This window comes from Hemiscyllium ocellatum, chromosome 5 (genome assembly GCF_020745735.1).
Source record: "Hemiscyllium ocellatum isolate sHemOce1 chromosome 5, sHemOce1.pat.X.cur, whole genome shotgun sequence".
NCBI classification, from domain to species: Eukaryota; Metazoa; Chordata; class Chondrichthyes; order Orectolobiformes; family Hemiscylliidae; genus Hemiscyllium; species Hemiscyllium ocellatum.
In genome coordinates this window covers 30,495,212-30,522,041 of record NC_083405.1, presented here as the reverse complement: position 1 = coordinate 30,522,041, position 26,830 = coordinate 30,495,212, and the positions used below count along the sequence as shown (strand labels likewise).

Below are 26,830 nucleotides of genomic sequence, written 5' to 3'. Positions count from 1 at the left end.
GAAGGTGAAGACTGGACTTGATTTTCACAAGGACTGTGAAGTGGTCCCTCATACTTTTATGGAGATATCTGCAGCAGGCAAATTGGTGAGGCTGAGATCAAATATGTTTTCCTTTTGTTGGTGTTCTCAGCACCTGCTGCATCAGAATCATGGAATCCCTTTACTGGAGAAACAGGCAATCAGCGCATTGCATCCACACCAACTCTCCAAAGGCAGCCCACCCAGCACTCCCCTCCTTGCTCTCTCCTTATATTTCCCATGGGTAGACCCTTGTCCTGCACATTCCTTCACACTATGGGCAATTTAGCATGGCCAGTCCACCTAACTTGCAACTTTTGGACTGTGGGAGGAAACTCCCAGAGAACATGCAAACTCCACACTGTTGCCTGAGGCTGGAATTGAACTTGGGACTCAGGTGCTATGAGGTAGCAGTGCTAATCACTGAGACACCATGCCACTCCACAATCTAGCACCTATAGCCTTTCAGACTTGACCTGCTCAGGGCTGGACAATGAAGATCCCCACCCAGAGAACAATCTACCCTTTTCCACCCTCACTGTTTCCACCACATGGTGTTCAATATGGAATAATTATTCACCAGCCAAAAGGGGACAATATGTAGTAATTAGGTTTCCTTTAAGGATGTGAGGAGACCTCATGGGGACTGGAGTCTATATTGAAGGCTGCCAGTACTGTACATTGGTACAGTGCATACCCAGTGGTGTTGTGCAGAATGTTTGTTTGTTTGTTTCTAAAGAATGATTGTGTGAAAGTGATTTTTCAGTGTCAAAGTGTGGTGCTGGAAAAGCTCAGCCAGTCAGGCAGCATCCGAGGGAGGAGCAGGAGAGTTGACGTTTCGAGCATGAGCTCTTCATCAGGAAAATCTAATCTTCAGCGATTTTCCTGTTCCTCTGCTTCATGACTTGATGTGCTTTTCCAGCACCACAGGTTTTTTTTAAACTCTGATCTCCAGTTCTCACGTTCTCCCTGAGAAGGATTGATTGTCAGGCTGTTTGATTCGTTTGAGTTGTCTCAAGTTTGGTACTAGCCCTCAGATGTTAATAAAGAAGACTAGATCAATGTCAGGTGGTCATTTCTTTCTTCTGACTATTTCTGGTGGTTGAAGCAACCTTGCTAGGGCATTTCGAAGGGTAGTCAAGAGTCCACCTCATTTGTGGGCCTGGCACCACAGGTAGGTCAGACCAGGTAAAAATAGTTTTGCTTCACAAAAGGACCTCAGTGAATCAGATTTAATGAGCATTGACAATGCTTTCATGGTTCTCATGATCTTCAAACTTCAGATTGTTATTGAATTCAAATTCCACCATCTGCCATTAGTGGCCTTCGAAACCTACGTTCACAGAATGCTACCTGGGTTTCTGAATTCCTGCTCCTGTGGTAAACCGGTTAGTGAGGTGACTTAAATATTCACTCACTCCAGCGATTTTCTCTCAACCCGAAACCCTGCAAACAATTAGTTATATGTCTGTTGCAGTGAACAGCAAGAACCCCTCTGTCTCCAATAACATCCTTGAATGATGCAAATTCTAAACTTTTTAAGGGTGTCATGAATTTCAGTCACCAGAAGTACTTGGCAGTTATGGCCAGCATGTGTTAGGTCTTCTCAGATGCTCCACATGTCTGAGACCACCTGGTGAAATGAGCTAAGACTTCAGTGGTGTATTCTTTCAAATGGTATAGGTGTGTGGATTTCTTGCTGCATACTTTTTGTGAACTGTCCACCTGTTGATAGCACCATAGCAACTTCTCTTTTTATATTGTTGCTGTTGATGGTATTGACCTTCTTTGTGACATGCTGTCAAAAACGCATCAAATGGACCTTCTGTTTTGAATTTGGCTGCTTGGCAGACTCCACTTTTCTCCAGCACCTGTCTAATGACAAGAATAATTAGCTCTATCTTTGCCTAAGGACACTAAGATGGCTGTAATTATGAAACTTTTATTCAGATAGAAGGAATCATTAAATATCCTTGAGAGCTGTGGCCTATTCTCCTCCCCACTTCACTGCCCAGCACAGCAGGTTGGAAATGTTGAATTTTAAAGCTTTATTGTAACATTTTAATTTCATTCAATTAATATCTTTGGTGTTAATTGCTGCCAGATCTGAATGTAGGAGGTTTTCCAAGTCAGAGTTTTGGACAAATTGGAGAAATGGATGTTAGAAATCTGATTAGTTTAGAAATGGTTGATGTGGAAGTGGTACATCTTGGGAATGAAAAAGATAATAGCTTAAAAATGTGTTGCTGGAAAAGCACAGCAGGTCAGGCAGCATCAAAGGAACAGGAGAATCGACATTTCGGGCATAAGTCCATCTTCAGGAATGAGGAGGATGTGCCAAGCAGGCTAAGATAAAAGTTAGAGAGGAGGGACTTGGGGGAGGGGCACTGAGAATACGATAGGTGGAAGGAGGTTAAGGTGAGGGTGATAGGCTGGAGAGGGGGTGGGGCCGGAGAGGTCGGGAAGAAGATTGCAGGTCAAGAAGGCGGTGCTGAGTCTGAGGGTTGGGACTGAGAAAAGGTGGGAGGAGGGGAAATGAGAAAGCTGGAGAATCTGCATTCATCCCTTGTGGTTGGAGGGTTCCTAGGTGGAAGATGAGGCGCTCTTCCTCCAGGCGTCATGTTGCCATGGTCTGGCGATGGAGGCGGCCAAGGACCTGCATGTGGGAGGGGGAGTTAAAGTGTTCAGCCACGGGGCGGTTGGGTTGGTTGGTGCGGGTGTCCCAGAGGTGTTCTCTGAAACGTTCCACAATTAGGCGGCCTGTCTCCCCAATATAGAAGAGGCCATATCAGGTGCAGCGGATGCAGTAAATGATGTGTGTGGAGGTGCAGGTGAATTTGTGGTGGATATGGAAGGATCCCTTGGGGCCTTGAAGGGAAGTGAGGGGGGAGGTGTGGGTGCAAGTTTTGCATTTCTTGAGATTGCAGGGGAAGGTGCCGGGAATGGAGGTTGGGTTGGTGGGGGCTGTGGATCTGACAAGGGAGTCGCGGAGGGAGTGATCTTTTCGGAACGCTGATAGGGGAGGGAAATATATCCTTGGTGGTGGGGTCTGTTTGGAGTTGACGGAAATGACGAAAGATGATACGATGTATCTGGAGGTTGGTGAGGTGGTAGGTGAGGATCAGTGGAGTTCTGTCCTGGTGGCGATTGGAGGGGTGGGGTTCAAGGGCGGAGGAGCGGGAAGTGGAGGAGATGCGGTGGAGAGCGTTGTCGATCACGTCTGAGGGGAAATTACAGTCTTTTGGAGAAGGAGGCCATCTGGGTTGTTCGGTATTGGAATTGGTCCTCCTGGGAGCAGATGCGGTGAAGGCGAAGGAATTGGGAATATGGGGTGGCATTTTTACAGGGGGCAGGGTGGGAGGAAAAGATAATGCTAACTGTGGATCAACTAGGATGTCGAAGCTCTGTGGAAGGAGGAGAAAGTGAGGACTGTAGAGTCTGCGTTGAAAAGTGTAGCACTAGAAAAGCAGAGCACATCAAGCAGCATCTGAGGAGCAGGAGAGTCGGTGTTTTGAACGTGAGCCCTTGGGGAGCTTTCTGAAAGCCTAACTTCAGCCTGGGCAATTAGTTCTGATGGCATGCCATTTACAAAAAGGGCAAAGGAAAAGAGTTTCTTGTGGATCCTGCAAACAATGGTTGGTGTTAGCTTCTGTGATTGATTTTTTGGAGGAAGCTCTGACTTAACGTTTTTTTTCTCTGTCACAGGAAATGGTTATTGATGGGAATGCATTGATTCCAGTGGAACAAATAGGAACAGGAGCATGCAGAAGTGTTTCAGTTTTAACCAAAGTAAATGTCCAGAGTGATTTTACCTCTGTCTAAAACATCAATAAAACAAAATTACTCTGTACCTTTTTTTCTTTTTAGATACAGAACTAGTTCTTTCCAAATGACATGTCTTTAAAACAATAAAAGACTACTGTATAGGGCTGGGTTACTTTTCATGAGCGTGTTCAACACGATGCAGATTCTGGGCAGTGGATAGTGTAAATTCTTCTGGATGAAAAAAATTAAGATTGATTTAAGTTTCTGTCCTCATCTGTAAGTATTTTATCGTCTCTGATAGGGTTGCATTGTATAATTGCTAATGAAGGTGTTACAGTAGGAAATGTTTCCAGTGGAATAGTTTCTTAAAATCTATTCTGTTTATTTTGAAGGGCATTTTTGGTATAATTCTTCCCAAGATTTTCAAACCATGTTTCAGCACACAAGAGGTGTTCAAAAGGGATCTGAATGACTCAATATTGAAGAGATCTTGTGAGTGATAGTGAGTCACTGTCACTGGCGTGTAGTTCTGTGAATATATAGCTATTGATAGAAAGGAGTGCCATTTTAGTTTTGGAGTGCAATATCATTTTGCAAACTGTTAATTCACACTCTGCAGGCTCAAGGTATTAAAGTTGTGACAAATGAGATATTGTAAGCCCATACCTGCAAAGTAAAAAAACTGGCAAAAGTTTCAAGTGTATAGACAATTCACATAGGCCAACTATCAGGGCCATAATGTGAAAATGATTGGCCATGTGGGGTTTGAACCTTGAAATGTTATCTGAATCTGCCGTTCTCAATTGAATTGAGAGGACACAAAAAACCTGAAAGGGGTTGAAGGTGCAAATTTGAATGTATTTTGTGAGGAGAATTGAAGTTTGTTTTCCAGAATATTAGAAGCTAGACAGAAGACTGAGGAACAGGAGTGGTCAACTTTGCCATTTCAGTTAAATCCTTGCTAATGCGGTAATCCTCAACTCCAACTCCAATTTACTGCCATAATCCCTCGATTCTCTTATGGATTCAAAATCTGTCTATCTCATCCTTGTATCTATTTAATAATCCAGCCTATACCCCACTTGCAGTAAAATATTCACTGATTCATTGCCTTCTCAGAAGAAATATCTTTTCATCTGTCTGAATGGGGAGATCCATCTGAAATGATGTAGGAAAGTCCAAGATCAGAACGCAAGGGAAAATATCTCTCTGCATCTATCAAGTCTCCTTTGGAATTTCTTTTATGCTTCAGTAAGGTTCCCACTCATTCTGAACTTGCAGCGAGTGCAAACCTCTCTCAGCCTCTCCTCAAAATCTTTCTACTGCCTCCAATGGCAGAATATTTTTCCTTTGGATGAGAGGACCAAACCTATTCACGGTTTTCTAGGTATGGCCTAAATAGTGTCTTGTCTAGTTTTAGCAAGCCTTCCCTATGTTTAGACTCTATTCTTGATGAAGTACACCTCCAGTGTTCCATCTGCCTTCCCGATACCAGATGATCTTGAATGCTAGCTATTTTTGTGATTTGTGCACGAGAACACCCCAAATCCCTCCGCTTTCTGCAGTCTTTTTTTCTCCCCCCGTTTTAAATCAGCTTCTCTATTCTTCCTGCCAAACTGCACGATATCCCATGTTTCAACATTGCTAATTGTTAGATTTTTGCCCACTCATTTAACTTGTCGATATCCTGTCACCGGTTTAGTTAAAGAAGCTCTTGTTGTCCATCTTTTTATTACTTGTGGGTTTTACCCTTGGTTTATATTCTCCCTTTTTCTTATTTCTTCCCAACCTTCTGGCTTTTCACTAATTTGTGCCATATTGTATAGTTTTTCTTTCAATCTGATGCTACCCTTAATTTCAGTTGCTCATTGTTAGCTTCTCCCCTTTCAAGAATTCTTCCTCACTCGAGTACATCTTTACTGTGAGCCATGAACACTTTGTTTAAATGTTTGCCATTGTTCCTCAACCATCTTTGCTGCTAAATTGCTTACTATCCACACCAGCCAGCTCTGCCCTCTTTCCTTTTATAGTTCCATTTGGCACAGTCACTTCCAGACCAAGTTCCTCCATCTTAAGTTGACAGCTAAATTCTACCATGTTATGGGCATTGTTTCCCAGGAGATCTTTTTTTTAATCCAGAGAGTTTATTAGACCTGCCTCATTACACATGACTAGATGGGAATTTGGGGTGCCACGTTGGCTCAGTGACACTGCTGCCTCACAGTGCCACGGACATTGGTTTGATTCTGCCCTTGGGCGACTGTGTGGGGTTTGCCCATTCTTCCTGTGTCCCTGGGTTTCCTCCCAGGTTCTCTGGTTCTCCCACATTCCAAAGATGTTGCAGTTTAGCTGGATTGGCCTTGGGGAAATGCAGGCTTACAGGGAAGTGGGGGGGAGGTGGGACATGTCTGGGTGGGATGCTCTTCAGAGAGCCATTGTGGCCTTGATGGGCTGAACGGCCTATTCCTCACTGTAGGGATTCTGTGAAGCCAGGTTGATCTGGAGTTGAAGGTTGTTCTAGAAAACGACACCTGTATACAGCCCGTGAATTCCATGTCATGTCTTAATCTGCAAATTTTATTCTCCCAATCTACATGAAGATTAAAGAGACCCATGACTAATTTTTTTTTAAACTTGTCAACTTCTGATTTATTCTGGATTCCACAGAGTTTAAAGTTTCACATGTAAATGAGATTGCATCATTTTTTAACTTCTGCACTGGATTTAGTTTTACCTCTCTTCCAGATTTGAAATCTAAGCCACCGCTCTAATTTGCAGACATTGCACCCACCCTATTCTCTGCCCTTGGGTGAGCATAAGTTTTTATCAAAGCAGGGCCAGAAACAGAGGCCATAGACTCTGGTGTTGCTTCTGTTTTCAGGCCCCACATCATACTGCACTTCTTCCTTCTCTTCTCCCTTAGCAGCTTGTATAAAGTGCTTTCAGGATGCATTTCCAGCTTTATGGAATATAAAACTGTGGCACAGAAGGAGGCATTTTTTAATCAATAAAATCTGTCAATTCTATCCAGTGCAAATAACTTTATCACCACTCCACACTTGTGCTCTCTCCCCCCACCTCACCTCTTCCAACTAGTTTCATTCCTTTTCTTTTTTGTTTCCTCCCCAACAGTTGTCCAATTTCCTTTTGAGCACCTAATTTAAATTTCTTTCCACAACAAAGAGGTTGGAACAGGGAAGTCATACTGCAACTGTATATAAGGTGCTGGTGAACCCACATCTGGAGTACTGTTAGCAGTACTCCATATCAAGAAAACATATCATTTCATTGGGAGCAGTTCAGAAAATGTGCACTCGGATGATCCCCAGTATGGAGGGACTGTCTTGCACGCAAAGGCTAAACAGGTTGAGACTCTATTGATCGAAATTTAGAAGATTGAGATGTGATCTTGTTGAAACATACAGGATTCTTAAAGGACTTGATAGGGTCATTGCTGAGAGGATGCTTCCCCCACCTCATGGGAGAGTCCAGGACCGAGGGCATAATCTCAAAACAAAGGGCTCAATTTCAGACTGAAATGAGGACTTTCTTCTCTCTGAGACTTGTCTGTTTGCAACCCCTTGCCGCAGAGAGCTGTGTAGATAGACTCCTTGGGTATATTTAAAGCTGAAAGATTCTTGTTTTACTATGGGAATCAAGAGTTATGGTCCATAGTTCCCTGATTTGTCCTCTCCACTTTTCTTAAACAGTGGCACCACGTTTGCCAACATCCAGTCTTCCGGCACCTCACCTGTGATTATCGATGGTACAAATATCTGAGCAAGAGGTCCAGCAATCACTTCCCTAACTTCCCACAGAGTTCTAGTTTTGTGTAAATGTTTCTTGTCATGGCACTTGTTTTTTGCCATTGTTAAATCTCTGCCATCTGATTTTATGTTCCTCCAGCCATCAGAAACAGTTTCTATTTATTCAACCTAACCTTCCATAATTTTATACATCTCCATCAAATGGAGCATCCTGGCTTGACGGAGAACAAACCCTGCTTCTCTCTCGCCCTTCACTTCTGGAGGCGTTCTAGTAAGCCTTTTCTGAAATCTGTAGAAACGTTCGCATCCCCTTGTGCGCACAGTAGGAAGCCATAGTTACAGGTAAGCTATTATCTGGGTTCTGCAAAAGCTCCCTGACTTTTGTACTGTATGCTTCTCTTTTTTTATATAAAGACTGTCAAATGTGTATTTTTTCAGTGTGATACACTTCACATGATTTGGAGATGCTATACAGTTGGACTAAAACCTGGGGTTGTGAGATTTTTAACTTTGTACACTTCACATGAGTGGCTTTGTTAAGAATTAGACACAGCATTGTTCTTATTCAACGAGATCCACTCCTTTTAACTTGTCCCTAAGCCAAAGGTCAGTTTTGTTTGAGTTCTTGAATGTAGGGAGCTCATTTTTTATTTTCTTGCTCACATCTGTTTGATTTGCCATATGGGGTATTTGGACTTCATTAATATTAATCAATTAATAACCTACAATTTTAAGGTCACAACACAAGGCGTGATTTAAAATTGGTACAAAACAGTAGGCATAAGTGAACAAACCATTTATTTTCCAAAAATAATGCAGGCAGTTTGGGGTAAACAGCTGTTACCTTCAACAGCCAATTGAGATTATAGCCAATATATTGTCATCGCATAAGCATGAAGCTGGTATTTTTTTTAACCAGGCAGTTACTACCCTATCTGTTGTATCTTGGATCTTGACATCAGATGTGAATCTGACAAATGACACTGTTCACTGCAATAGCATCCACTGTACTTTTTTTCCTTTTTAAAATTAGCTTCTGAAATTTTGCACCTTTTTTTTGAAAACAGACTTCACATTTGTTTCTTGTTTTCCCGACTCCCTGTTCGTTTATTTATTCTCTCTCGCGCTCTCGCTCTCCCCTGACTGCTGCCAGACTTGCTGAGTTTCTCCAGCATTTTCTGTTTTTATTTCAGGTCTCCCAGTGTATGTAATACTTTGCGTTTATTTATAGTAGGAACTGTTTTAAGGTTATGATGGATGATTTGTGACATGGTGGGTATTGGATAATCATGACTCGAAGTGAGAATATGATGGAGGGCAGTGAGTTTTCTTTTAAATGTACACACTGGTTTGACCTGTAGAGATTCCTGTACACAGCAGGAGTTATAATACCTCAAATAGTGTTTTTGCAATGCCTCATTTGAAGTTTTTTTTTACTTTGTTTTTGTTCTTCCTCCACTTGAAGGCCTTGCTGGAATTTAGCTTTGCTGTGTCTAGCCAATGATTCCAGTCACTTTTGAGGGGGAATATTCTTCCTACTACAAACAATGTTTTTGTGGGGAAGAGCAGGTTTTTCCAAAGTTGAGAATGATTGATTGAGGTAACTATTCAAAGGGGCATAGTGCATGGTTGGTGGAGCCATGTTTGCTGCCACCAGGTCCATCCCGATTTTATTAAAAATAACTGCTAATACTGAAAATAATCTGCCAGCATTGAAGGTTTTGTGGATAGGGAAAAAACAGAGCTAGCATTTCAGGTTGATGAACTTTGAACTGGCAGAAGTTGGAGATGTAATGGATTTGAAGTGAACAAAAGGGACAATTTGCGATCAGTAGAAGGTGGGAAGCATTATATCTGCAAAGAGTGGGTTTGTAAGGCCGAAGCAGATAAAAATGGAATACATAAAGTTTCAAACAATATGCCTTGAGATGAGAATGTTAGAATGATGAAAGGTTGCTGTCCAGAAGCAATGACGTTTAAAGAATAGAATGAAAAGCAAAGAGAAAGGACACACAATGCCAGCAGAGATCATGTCGTGAGGTTGAGCTGTCAATTCTGGAAGGCTGTAAAGGGCTATCTCAAGATGGGTACTGTTCCTTGGGCGCTTATTGGGGGAAATGCTGCAGCAGGCTGAGGGAAGAAGTTGTCTGAGTGGGAGAAAGTAGGAGAATTCATCTAGCGGGCAGCCAGAAGCTCAGTATCTATATGCTACACTGAAAAATACATGTACATCCTTGTTTCACCTGGAAGATGTGTTTGCGGTTTTAAATGAGGAGAAGGGAAGAGAGGAAAGGCCAAGTGCTGCACTTCCTGTGACTACATGGAAAGATGGATAGTTGTGATTTCAGGAGTAACAATGATGTCACAGGGAATGGTCCCTTTTTTGACTGGGTAAAAGGGGAGTGGAAGAGAAGGTGGGTTTAGTTGCAGAACTGACAGAGTATAGAGGGTGATGTTTGAGTTCAAGGGGAACGTTTTCTTTTAAATTCTCCTGGCATGGAAGGGGAGGGCTGAAAGTAGAAATGCAGGACACGAGTTGGATGTGTTTGAGAATCCTGAAGGCACAATGGGGCATCCTCAACTTTGTAAAAGGGAAGTCATATTAGTGCTAGTATGGAAAATTGTAACATCAGAACCGATGCAACAGATACTGAGAAACTAAGAGAATGGCATGGAATGGACTCTTGCAAGGAAGCAGGATGTGATGTGGTGGTGGAAGTGTGTTTGCAGTGGCATAGGCCTAGGTGAATGCATTTTATCCTTTAGGCATTTGACAGTATTCCTAACTCAACATAGTTTAACAATTTCATACCATAATGTCTGAAGTGATAGGCCACCATGACATGATGTAGTGTAATACAGGGAGACCCTGACTTATGGATGCTAGTACTTACAAACATGATTCCATACAGGTGTGTAATTTTTAAAAATATATCTTTATTCAAAAATAGATTTTCTAATATTACAACCAATACACAAAGAACACCATTTTAGAAACCCAAACTGCCCTCACGTACAAATGTATAAATATATGTCTTTGAGAAATCCTCAGTTTTGTGGTATGCCATACTTGTGAGAAAATCCAAGGGGATATGCTGCATAACAACCCAACAGACCCGGGGGAGTTTTGGCTACCCAACCTAACAAGATATTCTTTCTTGCACAGAAAGTGAGGATGATGAAAAGTTTTTTGTTTTTCTTATGCACATACTGGGACACACTGGGCAGGCCAAGAAGAAGAGAGATCGGGTCTTTCACCCAAACTCCCCTCCGTTGCACCCGTCACAGCACTCCGGTATGTTTGAAGCCTACCTCAGGACCAGACACAATGGGTAAGAGTGCCCGTATTAACTTTACACTTGGGACACGTTGAAGATACCCCGGTTTAAATTTTGACTAACTATCTGGAGCCAAGTGGACCCTGTGGACTATCTTCAACTGTAATGCAGGGGTCCACTTGCAATTTGATATCTTCCCATGCCTCTGAGGAGATCTCAATACCTAGCTCTCCTGCCCCACACCCTGCAGAATCGATTGAACTCGTCTGAGGGGACGACCCACCCCCCTCCCCCCAGTTGATGATATAGAGGGCTGACAGAAAATGAACTCTTATCACTGAATGCCCTCCTCTCTCTGTTGGAGTTTTAAGGATCAGTCAAAAGTGTAGTTTTCTTTTTAAAATAAAATCTCTAACTTTAAAAAAAAGAGAGGTCCCCGCTAGATAGTGTGGATATACGAGCTAACTGATCAAAAGGCATCATTGTGTCTCCCTCAGATAAATTGCCCATGCAAGACACACCCCTAGTTGTCCAATGTTTGAATACTGAATCCATCATCCCCAGTTGAAAACCCAGCATGCCCATTAAAGGTATTAGAGAAGCTGTTTTGCCAATATTGCCCTCCATGCTTTAACAGTATTGGTAACTATTGGGTAATGGCAATATTCCTTAACTGTCCTAATTTTGTCCAAAAACAGCAGGCTCGTAAGGGGGCACCTTGCCTGAGAGGGTTTGATATCTAACCGCATTGAAAGAGGGTCCCCCACAAGTTTTTAATGTCAGGGGAGATCCACTCCCCCCAACCTGTGATGCAGCTGCAGTTTAGCGAATTAATAAGGGGCTGCTTATGATGCCAACTAAAAGAGCTGAACAGAGATCCAAGGTTCGTCCTCGTTTCCCTGTGAACTGATTTGTACGGTGGGGTTTGGGGTCTGTGTTTGCTGCCCCTTTCCCCTGTAAATTGCTGTTTCTTCAATACAGCTGTTAATGTGGTACTAGAAAAGCACAGCAGGTCAGGCAGTATCCGGGGAGCAGGAGTGTCAGTGTTTCAGGCTGTTAAATAAAATATAAAAGAGCTGAATCAGCTGTTCAGTCTCCTGAACATTTGCTTATTGGAAATCATGGGGAGCATCCGTATAGGATACAACAAACTGGGCAGAATATTCATCTTAAGAGCTATCCAACCTAACCGTGAGATGGGAAGTGCCTCCCATCTTTGAAGGTGTTGTTGGATTTTGTCAAATAATTGAACAAAATTAGCTTTGAATAACCAATCCAGATCTGGAGTGATGAATATGCCCAAATACATAAAACCTCCGTGACCACTTAAATGGGAATGGAAATTCGCCCTCAAGACCTAGCACCTTCGTAAGACCATCTATAGGCATAGACTCTGCATTTGGAAAATTAATCTTGTACCCCAAAAAGGTGCCAAACGAGCTGCTGCATTGTATCAGGTGAGGCACCAAAACTGCTGAATTTGACAAAAAAATGAGGACATCGTCTGCGTACAACAAAATCTTATGTAATTTTGACCTGCTTCCATCAAAGGTTCAATCACCAAAGCAATGGGGAGAGGGACAGCCCTGAGGGCTGCCCCTAAATACTAAAATTGCTGGATCGTACTCCATTGGTGATGACCACAGCAAGAGGGTCACTGTAGAGAACCTTTACCCATCTTATAAAGGCTTCACCCAAGCCAAAATGCTCCAGAGTATAAAAAAGTTATGGTCATTCAACTCTTCAAATCCTTTCTCTGCGTTTAGAGAAATCATCAATCCCTGTACTGACTGTTGTTGACACACTTGAATTACATTAAGCAGTCTCCTATTACTATTGGAGGATCTGCGACCCTTTATGAAGCCCATCTGGTCCTCTTTAACATTAGAAGGGAACACACTTTCCTGCCTTAACGCAAGTGTCTTGGAGAGGATTTTAAAGTCAAAGATATTAAATATTGGCTTTTCTTAGGGATGGCGGGAGACTATCATTCCTATACGAGTCACTGAACATGTTGAGCATCAGGTCCGCCAATATTTTTGAATTCCTTATAAAATTTGCTGGGAAGTCCATCAGGACTGGACACCTTTCCACTCTGAAGCTGCCTCCCAGCTTCCTGCACCTCTTGCTCTGATAAGGGGGCATTGAGAAAAGACTCTTGTTCAGGGGTCATACCTGGAAGCTCCAGATCCTTGAAAAAGGACTCCATCTTGACCCATCCCTCTTCACAAATCTCAGATTGGTATAATTCAGAATAAACTCTGTAAAATGCCACCTTAATCTATTTGGAATTACATTTTTGGTTCCCAGCCCCTTCTCTAACCAACGTAATGCAAGAGTGAGCTTTTGGTCATGACATACTGAAGAATTTGAGGAACTTTTCATTATCACCCCAGGCAACAACATATGTGCAGTTCTATTGCAGACCCTTACCTGTCTGGGCTCAGGCTACGCCATTCTGATGTATTGCAGCATACTTTTCTCAATGTGATTTACTGCAAGAGGACAGCTCAATAGGATGGGGACTGTGAGTGTATATCATTGATGACAACCTGATTACATCCCTTAACAATATGCCACACTACTGTGAGCCATATCACCACAACCCCTGCATCCAATTCTTGTTTCCCTTTAGTTTTACCTTTATTTGTCTCTCCCCTCGCTTTTGGGTGGCCGATAGTGACATGACATTTCTCTCCTTTCTTTCGCTGTCCCTTCACCTTGCACCTTCACGTTGATTTTTGACATTTAATCTCTCTTTCATTCTACCATGACTTTCCATTTCTCTCTTCTATTTAGTTCCTGATTACGTTCTTAAAACATTATATCTCATCGAGCTGCGACATTAGCTTTCCTCCCCCTCTCTCTCACACCAGCCTGATCAACTGACATTTATTTCAGATATTCCCCCCCCCCACTTTGTTTCTTGCTTTTGTAAAGATGTAGCACCTGATGGATGGAAATAAAACTACTTCCAAATTTTTATCCTATAATGCAGATCGTTATTCTCTCATTACCATTGAAGATATTTTCTTCGACCTGCATATTAGTTTGGTAACATACTGAAATCCAGTCTTTTCAGATTTGGTCTTTAGGGATATAAATATGGAATCGGTTCAAAAAATGCTGTGAATCACACATTACAGAACATTCTGTACTACCAGGGAAATGAACTTCAGGGACCATACTTGTGGTGCACTATGAAACTTTACAAAGTTTGTTCTGCCTTTCTATTACACATTAATAGAACATAAAGCCTTATATATGGAACAGTAATTCAAAAAAGAAAACTGTAATAGATATTTGGAAATTGGTCATATTTCTTGTTTGGATCATGATTGTCAAATAGATGTTTCCACATTCCTTTTTTTTTTAAATGTGACGAGATAATAAAAGCATGAAAAGCACTGTTAAAGTGAGAATTTCTTGCTCATATCCAGTTGTCTGTTAGCTTGGTTAGTGAGTAATCATCTTGGTGAACTGTTGTGGTACATCTGGTATTACACCTGCAGTGCTGAAAGGGAGGCAGTTAGACAATTTGGACCACAGTAGAACAGATCACGAAGTTTCCTGAGACTGGGAGGGGAACCTGCAGTGGTGGTGTTATACATTTGCTGTCCTTGATCCTCTGGGTGCTGGTGTTTATCAAAGGCACCTCTACAAATTGTTTCTGTGCATTGTTTATGCTGCTGCAAATTTGGCAGCATCTGTAAAGAGAAATCAGAAGGAAGTTCTGAGGAAGGGTCACCAGACCTGAGACATTAATTCTGCTTTCTCTGCACGGATGCTGCCCGACCTGCTGATTTTTTTTCAGCAACGTCAAATAAAAACGGATTTACAGCATCTGCAGTCCTTAAATTTTTTTTAAGTGGTATTGTTCTGTATCTTGTTGAGTTTCTTGAGTGTTGGAGCTGCATTCAACAAATTATGTGCCGAGGATACCATCGCACCCTGATGTGTACCTTTGTAGATGAAGGATAGACTTTGTTTTATGCATATTTGGCTTTCATAAGATCTGTGCATCAAACTATGCATCAGTAAGCAGGTTACAGTTAGGTAAGTGCCACTTGATACCTTTATTGCGAACACCCTCTGTCACTTTGATTACAGCCTGGGGCAGTCATTGGCTGGTTTGAATAGCTGGGAAATTTTAACATTGTAGGGCAAATGCTTGTGTTTGGAGTTGCACTGGAACAGTTTGGCAAAGTGCACACCCTATTCTGGATCACAAAACTTCAGTCCCACAGCTCAGGTGCTGTCAAATTGTCTGAAAACATAAAGCTGTTGTTCTGGCTGCCTTAGGAGGAGATCATGATGGATTATCCAGTTGGCATTGAATGGCTGAAGGTAACTGCAAAAAAATGAGCTTTGTCTTTTGCATTGAATAGTTTGTTTCTCCTGACATTGAAGATGGGTATGATTATGAAGTTTGCTTCCCCTAAGGTTGTTTAATTTTCAGCTGACATTTATGTGTGACTGACTGACTGCATGATACAGGGCTGTATAATATTGACTTAATTCATTGACCGTGTGATCAATGGGTTCTGTTTCAGAAGCCAATTCCATTGTTTGTATGTTTTTTGTTGTTCTATCATTTTCTTTAAGTGTGCTGAATGCTGCACTTGGCAGGTTCTGCAGTCCTCATTGTACCAAGTACACTGTTAGCTGATTCTGTCTCTATCTTTCACAGGGCCAGTCAGGCAGATGAGTTCTTTAGGGTACAGGACCTTGAGTGTAGGGAGGTTATGAATAATGCAGCGATCTCGAAGGAGGGTGCCTGTAAACAGAAGGGTGGATTGAAGTGTGTATACTTCAATGCCAGAAGTATAAGAAATAAGGTAGGTGAACTTGCAGTGTGGGTTGGTACCTGGGACTTCGATGTTGTGGCCATTACAGAGACGTGGGTAGAACAGGGACAAGAATGGCTGTTGCAGGTTCCAGGGTTTAAATGTTTTAGTAGGATCGGACATGGGGGTAAAAAAGGGGGAGGTGTAGCATTACTTGTCAATAATAGTATTATAGCAGTGGAATGGACGATGGAAGAGGACTTGCCATCTGAGGTAGTTTGGGCTGAGGTTAGAAATAGGAAAGGTGAGGTCACCCTGTTAGGTGTTTTCTACAGGCCTCCTAATAGTCCTAGAGAAGTAGAGGATAATATTGCGAGGATGATTCAGGAAAAGAGTGAAGGTAGCAGGGTGGTTGTTATGGGGGACTTTAACTTCCCAGATATTGACTGGGAGAGCTATAGCTCGAGTTCATTAGATGGGTCGGTGTTTATCCAATGTGTGCAGGAGGGTTTCCTGACACAATATGTAGACAGGCCAACAAGAGGTGAGGCTATACTGGATTTGGTTCTAGGTAATGAACCAGGCCAGGTGTTAGACTTGGAGGTAGGTGAGCACTTCGGGGACAGTGACCACAACTCGGTGACTTTTACTTTAGTGATGGAGAGGGATAAGTGTGCGCCGCAGGGGAAGAGTTATAGCTGGGGGCAGGGAAATTATGATGCAGTGAGGCATGACTTAGGATGTGTGGATTGGAAAAACAGGCTTCAAGAGAAGAACACTAATGAGATGTGGGGATTGTTCAAGGAGCAGCTACTACGTGTCCTCGATAAGTATGTACCAGTCAGGCATGGTGCAAAGGGCCTTGTGAGGCAGCCGTGGTTTAGTAAGGAATTGGAATCCCTTGTGAAAGGGAAGAAGGCGGCATATGTAAAGATGAGGCGTGAAGGTTCAGTTGGGGCGATAGAGAGTTATAAGGTAGCCAGGAAGGATCTAAAGAGAGAGCTAAGAGAAGCGAGAAGGGGACATGAAAAGTCTTTAGCTGGTAGGATTAGGGAAAACCCAAAGGATTTCTATAGGTATGTCCGGAATAAAAGGATGACTAGGGTAGGTATCGGTCCAGTCAAGGATAGTAGTGGGAAGTTGTGTGTGGAGGCGGAGGAGATTGGAGAGACACTAAATCAATACTTTTCATCAGTATTCACTCAGGAACAGGACACTGTTGCTGATGTGAATATGGAGTCACAAATGATTAGAATGGATGGCCTGGAAATATGCAGGGAAGAGGTTCTGGGAATATTGGAGAGGATGAAAATAGATAAGTCTCCTGGGCCTGATGGCATTTACCCTAGGATCCTATGGGAAGCTAGGGAGGAGATAGCAGAGCCATTGGCCTGGATTTTTATGTCGTCATTGTCAACGGGAATAGTACCAGAGGACTGGAGGATAGCGAATGTGGTCCCCTTGTTCAAGAAAGGGAGTAGGGATAGCCCCAGTAACTATAGGCCAGTGAGTCTGACTTCAGTGGTGGGCAAAGTCTTAGAGAGAATGGTAAGGGATAAGATTTATGAACATCTGGATAGGAATAACGTGATCAAGGATAGCCAGCATGGTTTTGTGAAGGGCAGGTCGTGCCTCACAAACCTTATTGAGTTCTTTGAGAAGGTGACTAAGGAGGTGGATGAGGGTAAAGCAGTAGATGTTGTGTATATGGATTTTAGTAAGGCGTTCGATAAGGTTCCCCATGGTAGGCTAATGCTAAAACTACGGAGGTATGGCATTGAGGATACATTAGAGGTTTGGATTAGGAATTGGCTGGCTGGAAGGAGACAGAGGGTAGTAGTTGATGGACTGTGTTCATCTTGGAGTGCGGTTACTAGCGGTGTACCACAAGGATCTGTTTTGGGACCATTGCTTTTTGTTATCTTTATAAATGATCTAGAGGAAGGGCTTGAAAGCTGGGTAAGCAAGTTTGCGGATGACACAAAAGTCGGTGGAGTTGTGGATAGTGAGGAAGGAAGTGGTAGGTTACAGCGGGATATAGATAAGTTGCAGAACTGGGCAGAAATGTGGCAAATGGAATTCAATGTAGCTAAGTGTGAAGTCATTCACTTTGGTAGGAGTAACAAGAAGATGGATTACTGGGCTAATGGTAGGCTACTTGGTAGTGTGGATGAGCAGAGGGATCTTGGTGTCCATGTACACAGATCTCTGAAAGTTGCCACCCAGGTAAATAGTGCTGTGAGGAAGGCATATGGTGTACTGGGCTTTATTGGTAGAGGAATTGAGTTCCGGAATCCTGAGGTCATGTTGCAGTTGTATAAGACTCTGGTGCGGCCTCATCTGGAGTATTGTGTGCAGTTTTGGTCGCCATACTATAGGAAGGATGTGGAGGCATTGGAACGAGTGCAGAGGAGGTTTACCAGGATGTTGCCTGGAATGGTAGGAAAATCTTATGAGGAAAGGCTGAGGCACTTGGGGCTGTTCTCATTGGAGAAGAGAAGGTTTAGGGGAGATTTGATAGAGGTGTATAAGATGATTAGGGGTTTAGATAGGGTCGACACTGAGAACCTTTTACCGCTAATGGAGTCAGGTGTTACTAGGGGACACAGCTTTAAATTAAGGGGTGGTAGGTATAGGACAGATGTTAGGGGTAGATTCTTTACACAGCGGGTTGTGAGTTCATGGAATGCCCTGCCAGTAGCAGTGGTGAACTCTCCTTTATGGTCATTTAAGCGGGCATTGGATAGGCATTTGGAAGTTATTGGGCTAGTGTAGGTTAGGTAGGATTCGGTCGGTGCAACATCGAGGGCCGAAGGGCCTGTACTGCGCTGTATCTTTCTATGTTCTATGTTCTTTAGGAGGTGCTGAGCTTGGTTAGTGTTGGTACTACTGGGATCGCTCTAAATAGGCATTATATTGAGTAAACCCTCTGTCCTAGCTACTTTGGTGCTTCCTCCAAAAATGTGCAACACAAAGTGCTGGTCTTCTCATTTTTATCCATTTGTGGATCCAAATGAGGAATTAGTAGGCTGAGAAAGGTGCACCTCTGTCATTTCCAATCTGTGAGTTAACAACCAGTGATAGATCCCATTTTATTCTGGGCCATTTTCATATGAATGGCAATCATGTGATTGTAGAATAGACTGAGAAGGGATGGAATTCCCTGTGGGACATGAGTGAAGCACATAGGCCTTTTAAGGTGCAGTAGCTTTATGATCATAGTTAGTCCAACTTTTTCATTATTTTAATTAATTGAATTTAAATTTCCTGATCTTGTTACGAGCTGAACTTCTATCACCAGAGCATTAGTCTGGTCTGCTTCTCTAGTAATAGGAGACAGTGAGGGCTGCAGATGCTGGAGATCAGAGTAGAGTGTGTTGCTGGAAAAACACAGCAGGCCAGGCAGCTCCAAGGAGCAGGAAAGTCGACGTTTTGGATTCCTGATGAACTGCAGTGCTTCTCGAGCAATAGTATGCAATGTGGTGCCTGTGATGGTAACTAATAATTGACCACTGGAGTCTGAGTACAAGTTTACAATCACTTATTCAAGTAAAACTGAGGCAATCATCACTCCAATCTAACTGGAGCAGACTCTGAGAAATAGAGAAATTCAGGGTTTTTATTCCGTTCTGATCATATGTGCATTTTCATTACTCAAATTCTAATCATCCATCATGCAAATATAAGTTGTTCATTCTAGGTCGTAGGTTAATATTGTTTAATATCGTCTTCACTTAGTCAAGCACCAATTAATCCTATCCTGGCCTGTAACTGTTTGATCCTTTTTTTTGAGACCATGCCTGTCAAATTGCTTTCACTAAATACCTTTTTTGGCAGAAAGCCTTCACTGGAAGATTAAGTGAAAACTAACTTCTGATTTTAAGAGGATCCTGCTGGTACTAACCTCTAGGGAGCATAAATTTCATCTGGTAGGAGGGTGATCTGGAGAAAATATCACTAGTTAACCCTTTACACTTTAATCCACTCTAATAATACCATTCCCTTTGACATGGTTTGATCTGTGACTTTAATTTTTTTTGGTGTGGCAATGATGTTGACATTTCTCACTGGATCCTATAACTTATTCAGCTGCAGTTCCCTCATTATCTGTACCTCCAGCTATGCCTTTTGTCACCTGATCATTAACTTATAACTCACTTCCTTCTCGTATTGTCACAGATGCCATATTAGCTGTCTTATTACTTGAAAGGATGTCCTGCCTTCCCCTGGATTTATTTTTGTATCTTTGCATTTTTTCTTTTTGTTGCCTTTGCCTGGCTTTTCTGTTGAATGCCAGGGTAAAGCGAATTGGTTCATGAATCGCCTTTCAGATCTGATCACACTTTTATCAGGCCTTTGAGGGTCATCAGGAATATTTTATTCACTTTTGGTTAGATGATTGCAGTTTCTAACCTTTCGAGATTAAATTTAGAAGTGATTGTGTATACTTGCACTTGTGATAATTTCATACTGCACATATATTTCAGTTAAAGACTCATAAAAGATGGTTTTCCACTGTTCTGTGAGACTATAAATGGAAATGACAGTTGGACAGCTGCAACAGAAGTACCAAGAAAGTTTTGCAGTATAAAGTATGTACTGCTTAGCTTTTATGAGTTGTGCAGTACAATACTGCTTTTTGAATCAGTGAGGGAGAATTTGAGACTGGAACCATGAGTGCTTGGTTTAGAAAATTCTGCTTGATGATTTGCAGTTTCAAGAATAACCGCAGGTGCCAGGAGAGCAGGGAGTCCCTGCGAAAACCTGCACTTCGAAATCTTTGCTGTTTCCAATCATAGTTTTTACAAAGAAGAACTGTAGAGCAAGGAAAGACCTAGGTCCATCTGATCAAACATTAACAATGAAGAACAGCCATCACCCATTGGACCTTGCATCAATGCAAAATCCAACTAACTGAGAAAATAACTGTTCACCTCCTGATCTGGGCATTTTCCCTTCGGATGTGTTTGTCTATGATCTTTTTCTGCTGACAGTACAAGTGTTAAACTGTGTGTGTGTGTGTGTGTGTGTGTGTGTGTGTGTGTGTGTGTGTGTGTGTGTGTTCAATTGGTTGGCTAGTTGGTTTGCAAAGCAGTACCATTCCAACAGCATGGGTTCAATTCCCATCACTGGCTGTGGTTATTATGATGGACTCTCCTTCTCAACCTCTTCCCGTCACCTGACGTATAGTAGCCCTCTGGTTAAATCACCACCAGCTCTCACTTTAGAGAGAGAAGCCCTACTGGTCTGCTAATACCAGATGGTGACGCGCTTTGGGGGTTTTAAAGGGTGCAGTTCAAGTTTTGTGGTACATTCAAAATCTTTTCTCTGTATGTCAGTGTTACAATAAGTACTTCACTTCTATTAATAACAACCTGATGTGAATTGCTTTCTCATGAGTAATGGTTAAGAGAATTTGATCATTTTGATTGTCTAATTTGGATTTTATACTTTTTTGGGATGGTATTTGGAAAGGGGAGGCCTGATTATCAGCATGTTCTTCTCGGTTAGGTTGTGGCAGACTCTTCAAAAATAATGCTTGCACAAATATGACATTTTATATTGTATACTTCCAAAGCTTCAAGCTTTTTTATCTCTAGAAAGCAGATTTCCATGCTTAATCCAGAGAGAAGATTAAGCAAAATGGAACTATATTATTTTGCAGGTAAGACGGCTTCAGGGAATGCCATGCAAGGCAGATTAATTTAAACTGCATTTTTTAACAACGTTCAGTATTTCCAATTGGCTGCTGTGTTGTAGAATTTTAATTGAGATCTAAATAAACAAGGGTTAAATGATTTGATTAAAGGAGTTGCTCCATAGAGAGTCTGTAATGAACCATGGGTTGTAATGTGATCTCTTGCACTAATTCTGTGACATTATTGAATTTTGATTTGTGATCCAGTCAATGCACTGGTTGGAATAATTCCAACCAATCAGAAGACTTAATGATCTGATTTGAAGTAGTAACAACTGTTCAGATATTTATATTTTCATCAGGACCCACAGGAGTCTTGCAGCAAACTTGTCCATGGGAACTTCATGTTTCTAAGGGCAAAAATACATATCCCAAATCCCTCCAACAAAGTCTCTGATGGTGCAAATGTGCTGAAACTGCCTCGAAATTTAGGCTAGAATGTCTTGAATTTTAGTCAGAGGCATCACACTAATATGGGAAGTAATTCATGGCAGAAGCTGTATTGCGAAGGCTTCTCTCATACAAAATGTGCTCAAAAGCAAATTTACTAAGTGCAATCCCTTCCCTCCCAAACACCCACACACATCTATTACAACCTCTATAGATATCTTGAACTTGTGAGCTTTGATCATAAAAGTTGTAATGAATGCAATGTCCCATGGTTCTGTTTCATTGTGTTGGCACAGTGTGTATCCCACAGTGTATATCCCCCAATATTCCATGGTGGTACTGCTCTCTCTGTGCCAGTGACTTGGGTTCAAATCTACACTTTGGAGACTGTGTGTGAAAACTCCACTCCTTGTGTCTGCAAGGGTTTCTGCTGGATGTTCTGATTTCCTCCCACAGTCCAAAGATATGCAAGTTAGGTGGATTGGCCATACTAACTCGCCCCATAGTGTCCAGGGATGTGCAGGTTAGATTGGTTAGCGATGGGAAATGCAGGGATAGGCTGGGGATGGGTGGGTATAGGTCAGTTGCTCTTTGGTGGGTTAGTATGGACTTGATAGGCCAAATAGCTTGCTTCCACCCTCAAGGATTCTGTATAAATATTTTGAATTTGCAACTCCTATTCTCATCAGGTGCCTAAACTTGAAGCAACAGTATAAACCAATTTTAAAAGCTGGAATGAATTCAATAATCCAGTATCCTCTTAAATATTTAAATGTCTTATAAGCTTTCCAAGCTCAAAGCATGTAAAAGTACTGAAAAGTATTAAGAATATTTAGACTTTTTAAAGCCATTTTAGGGTACACTGACAATATTGTCAAATGTATTTTGCCATTAATTTTAAGTAGGTTTTAAATTCATTTCAAGATTATTGCATGTTTGCTTGCATATACATGCTCATAAACAATTAAAAGTAATTGAAAGATGAAAAATTTTAAAATTCTTAAACTTCATGAAACACCCTGCCATATAAGGATTGGGCAATGGCCATCTCCAACAAGAATCTACCCATCTGACTTTTGACATTGAATTGCCTTACCATGATGCAGTTCCCCAACATTGATGTGCTACTTGACCAGCCATCTAAATCCTATAGTAACATGAGCAAAGAAGAAGGAAAAAAAAAATTGGAGGCTAGAAATTCTGCAGTGAGTAATTCAGCCCTGACTCAGCAAAGCCTTTTACTAGCTATAAGGTACTAAATCAGGTATGTAATTAAATATTCTCCATTTGTCAGAATGAGTGCATTTGCAAGAACACTCAAAGCTCAACACTATTCAAGACAAAGCTGCCCCATTTAATTGTTTCTCCCATCACCTTGACCACTGTCACATAAGGATGACATTGGCAAGAGAGCATCACTTGCAAGTTTATTTTCAAGCTCTACATCTTCCAGGCTTAACTATCACTGTCCTGTGATTATACTATGGCTTTAAGAGATGTATTTTATCCTTTTGTTTGAAGAGCAGTTTGAAACAGAACTATCAAGTTCTCTCATCTAAGAGAGGGAGAGATTATAATAGATTCGACAGCTAACTTCAAAACCTCAAACAACACCATGCTAAAACCTAAAACCCTGGTGCTTCGGAAGCCCAACTCCATCGAATCATGCTGCTTCTATTGTTTTAACTTTAAAATAATCCCAGGCCTCTCAAGCTGTTTTCTTTATTTGTCTTTAAATAAGATAAATGTTTGAGTCTAGGCTAGCTCTTTGATATATTGGAAGGGACTAGTTCTGGTCCATTACAGTTTCTTCATTCCCTTTGGATCCAAATCCTGGGACACTCGCTCTGACAGTACTGTGGGTTACCTACACCCTCATAGACTACTGTGGTTCAATAGCAGATTAAATGATGCCCATATCCCCTGTGAGCAAATCTTTTTGAAAATCAGCAAATATGGTCTGAGTAGCCTTTATAACCTTGTGATTTGCAGCTTGGTTAATTTGTTTTTTAGACAGACAGCATTCAAAACTGTATTGTAGAACAATATGTTCTGGACCTGTTGGGGAACACGATGTGTAACAAGACAGGATTAATTAATGTCCTTTTGTCGTAATGGCTTCTCTAAGTAAGATCATTTCATATAGTAGTACTTCATGTGCAGTTTGAGAGTGAGAAATATAGGTTCATAATTAGAATTTTAAATAAAGGCAATTACAAGGGTACAGAGAGAGCAGCGTATAAAGTGGTCAGGAAATAAGTTAAAAGGGAAAAAATCATTAGAGAAAGTGGCAGATGGCTTTAAGAATATATTTCGTAACATTCAACAAAGATGTATTCCATTGAGAGAGGTTCTGCCAGAAAGGTGCACTGTCCAAAACTCAACTTTGAGTGTTTCCAGACTATCGTGACCTTGTTAAATGTCATGTGACTTCAGGCTTACAGTAGAATGTGATAATGTACAGAATAATGTTTCTTTAGATTTCACACTACTTCCCAATTTACCCTAATACTCTTCTTAACTATACTTGCCTCATTTAGGAGGTTTCTGTTAGTCACCTTTTTTGACGGAAATATAGAAAAGTACAACACAGAACAGGCCCTTTGGTCCATGATGTTGTGCCAAGGGTTAATCAGAATGTAAAACATAGTAACTTAACCTACGCACCCCTCAGCTCACTGCTATCTAAGTGCATGACCAGCAGTCGCTTAATGTCCCCAATAATTCTGCTTCCGCCACCACAGCTGGCAATGCATTATGTGCATTCACAATAAGTAAGGTAGGCGAATTGAATAACTTAAGTTTGTTCAAAGGGAGGTGATAGCAGAGTTACACTTTTTTTGCTGGACGAGCAAAACAAATAGCAGATAGTGGAATTTAAATTCAATGAGCATCTGGAATAAAAAGTTTAATGACCACAAACTGCTCTGCTTCCTTCTTTCGGGTTCACCTTAAAACCTACCAAGCAGTTGATGATTTGCCCTCCTATATCTTTGTGTTGCTTGGTATCATTGCGCAGGAGCAAAAATTTTACAATGTCCAGAATATTTTACTACCTTTTGAAGGCACAGTACACATGCAAGCTTGTTTATGCAGTTGGCTTCACAATCCTATAATTTCATTGGTTAATGTTTTAATCTTTCAGTTTTTGAATGTCCTGTTTTTCTTGCTGAGACGTTATTGATTGGTACTTTCAATAACTTGCCATATGCAAAAAAACTTGGAAACAGATGTACACGTATATATCATCTAATCCTTTATGACATGTTACAATTCAGTTACAGCATAATTATATTTGATAGTGATCCTGTTACCATTTCTCAATGTTTTAGAATGGCTGTGCCTCCATCCAGCTCCTGTTTTGCAGTTCTGTCACCCGCTACCAAGGATGCGAATACGATATTTGGAAAAAATTCAGCAAGGCCTTGCAATGAGGTTCAAGAAGTCATTTACTTTCCCAGTGCTTCTCATGAGTCCGGTTCAAAGCTTCAGGTAAGAGTCCTGTTTCGTTTTCTTCATCTCCAAATCGTATTTCTTTTGTTCAAATTACTTTGTGAATAAAGTTCCCTCCTCATGGCCAAATTTTTATTTTTGTTTTCCAAACTTTGTCAAACATCTCAGGAATATTTTAGTTTTATTAGATTAGATTACTTACAGTGTGGAAACAGGCCCTTCGGCCCAACAAGTCCACACCAACCCTCCAAAGAGCAACCCACCCAGACCCATACCCCTACATTTACCCCTTCGCCTAACACTACGGGCAATTTAGCATGGCCAATTCACCTGACCTGCACATCTTTGGACTGTGGGAGGAAACCGGAGTACCCAGAGGAAACCCACGCAGACATGGAGAATGTGCAAACTCCACAAAGACAGTTGCCTGAACCCAGGTCTCTGGTGCTGTGAGGTAGCAGTGCTAACAACTGTGCCACTGTACCACCCAATGGAATAATCCTAGGAATCTATTCCTAAATTTAAAAAAAAAATGCTAAGGAATAATCTGCCACGCCTCAATGGATAAAGTATTTTAGCTGACCCAATGTTGGTTTTTTTTTTAAAAAAATGATTTTAAAATTTTCAAAAGAGTTGGCCTATTATAAAAATTATTTCAGACATTATACTCATCCTGCTGCAAGTTTTATTCTGCTATGATTGATATCATCTGATGTCAGCTTAGCTTTCTTGCATCAAGTTCTGTATTTCTAGAATTATTTTGATGTCAACAATGGTATTTTACAGCTTTAAGCATTGTAATGTAAAATATAAGTAAGTTTAGGGCTAATTGATTATCTCGTGAACTAGGAAGTGTTAGGTAGATGCCATATGTGAGCATTTTCCTGAATATTCTTTTAAAATTAAAAGGTTTTAATTAGGAACTTCACCATTCCATGGAGGTGAAAGGTACTTCCAGAGAAAAGTATCAGGAACGTCAGAAAACATTAGTAATAGTAATGTCAGATCTCATATTTTCAATGAGAGTCTGAATTGCGGAGTGGTTTCGGGTGACCTTTTTTTATTGTGATTTATACCTTCATTTTCTCAGTACAATAAGGCAAACCACCAGCTTCAGAATTTCGTGACTTTTACAGTTTAAACTTACAGTGCACACGACCCTCCCCCACCTTGACTACTATTGGTCAGCGGCACAGAGTTACTCCTCTGTAATTGGCTCTCTGGCACAGCATCTTACACAATTCTTGCCTCTACGTATTTCCAATGAAGCTGGTTGTTTCACTGACAAAAGGAGGAACGGGCTTTGGTCCAATCTCTGTTCTTCATGTTTACCAGACTTTCTTTTCTTATTATCTTTTCACAATGGATACTATATTCAAATAAAATTTGCCAGCTGCGCTGTGTTAACTGCTAATTAATTGGATACTTGCCGATTACTTCAGGACCTTTTATCATCGGAAATACAAAAGAATATTGATATTTGAACAGTTCCAATAAAGTTTACGTGGTTACACCTCATGTTAGAATTCTTTTGCTAACAAGTTGTTTTCATGTGTTCATTCAGTCCACATTCCAGTGGCTGCTACTCTGTACCTATAATTTCATTCCACCCTGTAATGATAAGGGGATTGGTTTCATTGTCTGAAACTGGTTGGAATCTTTTTCTCAAATGCT

The 26,830-nt window shown here is 41.3% G+C and overlaps 1 protein-coding gene across 1 annotated transcript in view; it reads left to right on the top strand.

Moving 5' to 3' along the window:
- The window catches only part of LOC132815981 (secernin-1-like), an 85,730-nt gene that overhangs the window by 5,748 nt on the left and 53,152 nt on the right, over positions 1-26,830 (top strand). Inside the window, exon 2 of the mRNA XM_060825372.1 lies at positions 25,036-25,195. Coding sequence (XP_060681355.1) covers positions 25,036-25,195 — 160 coding nt within the window. The remainder of the gene's footprint in view (positions 1-25,035; positions 25,196-26,830) is intronic.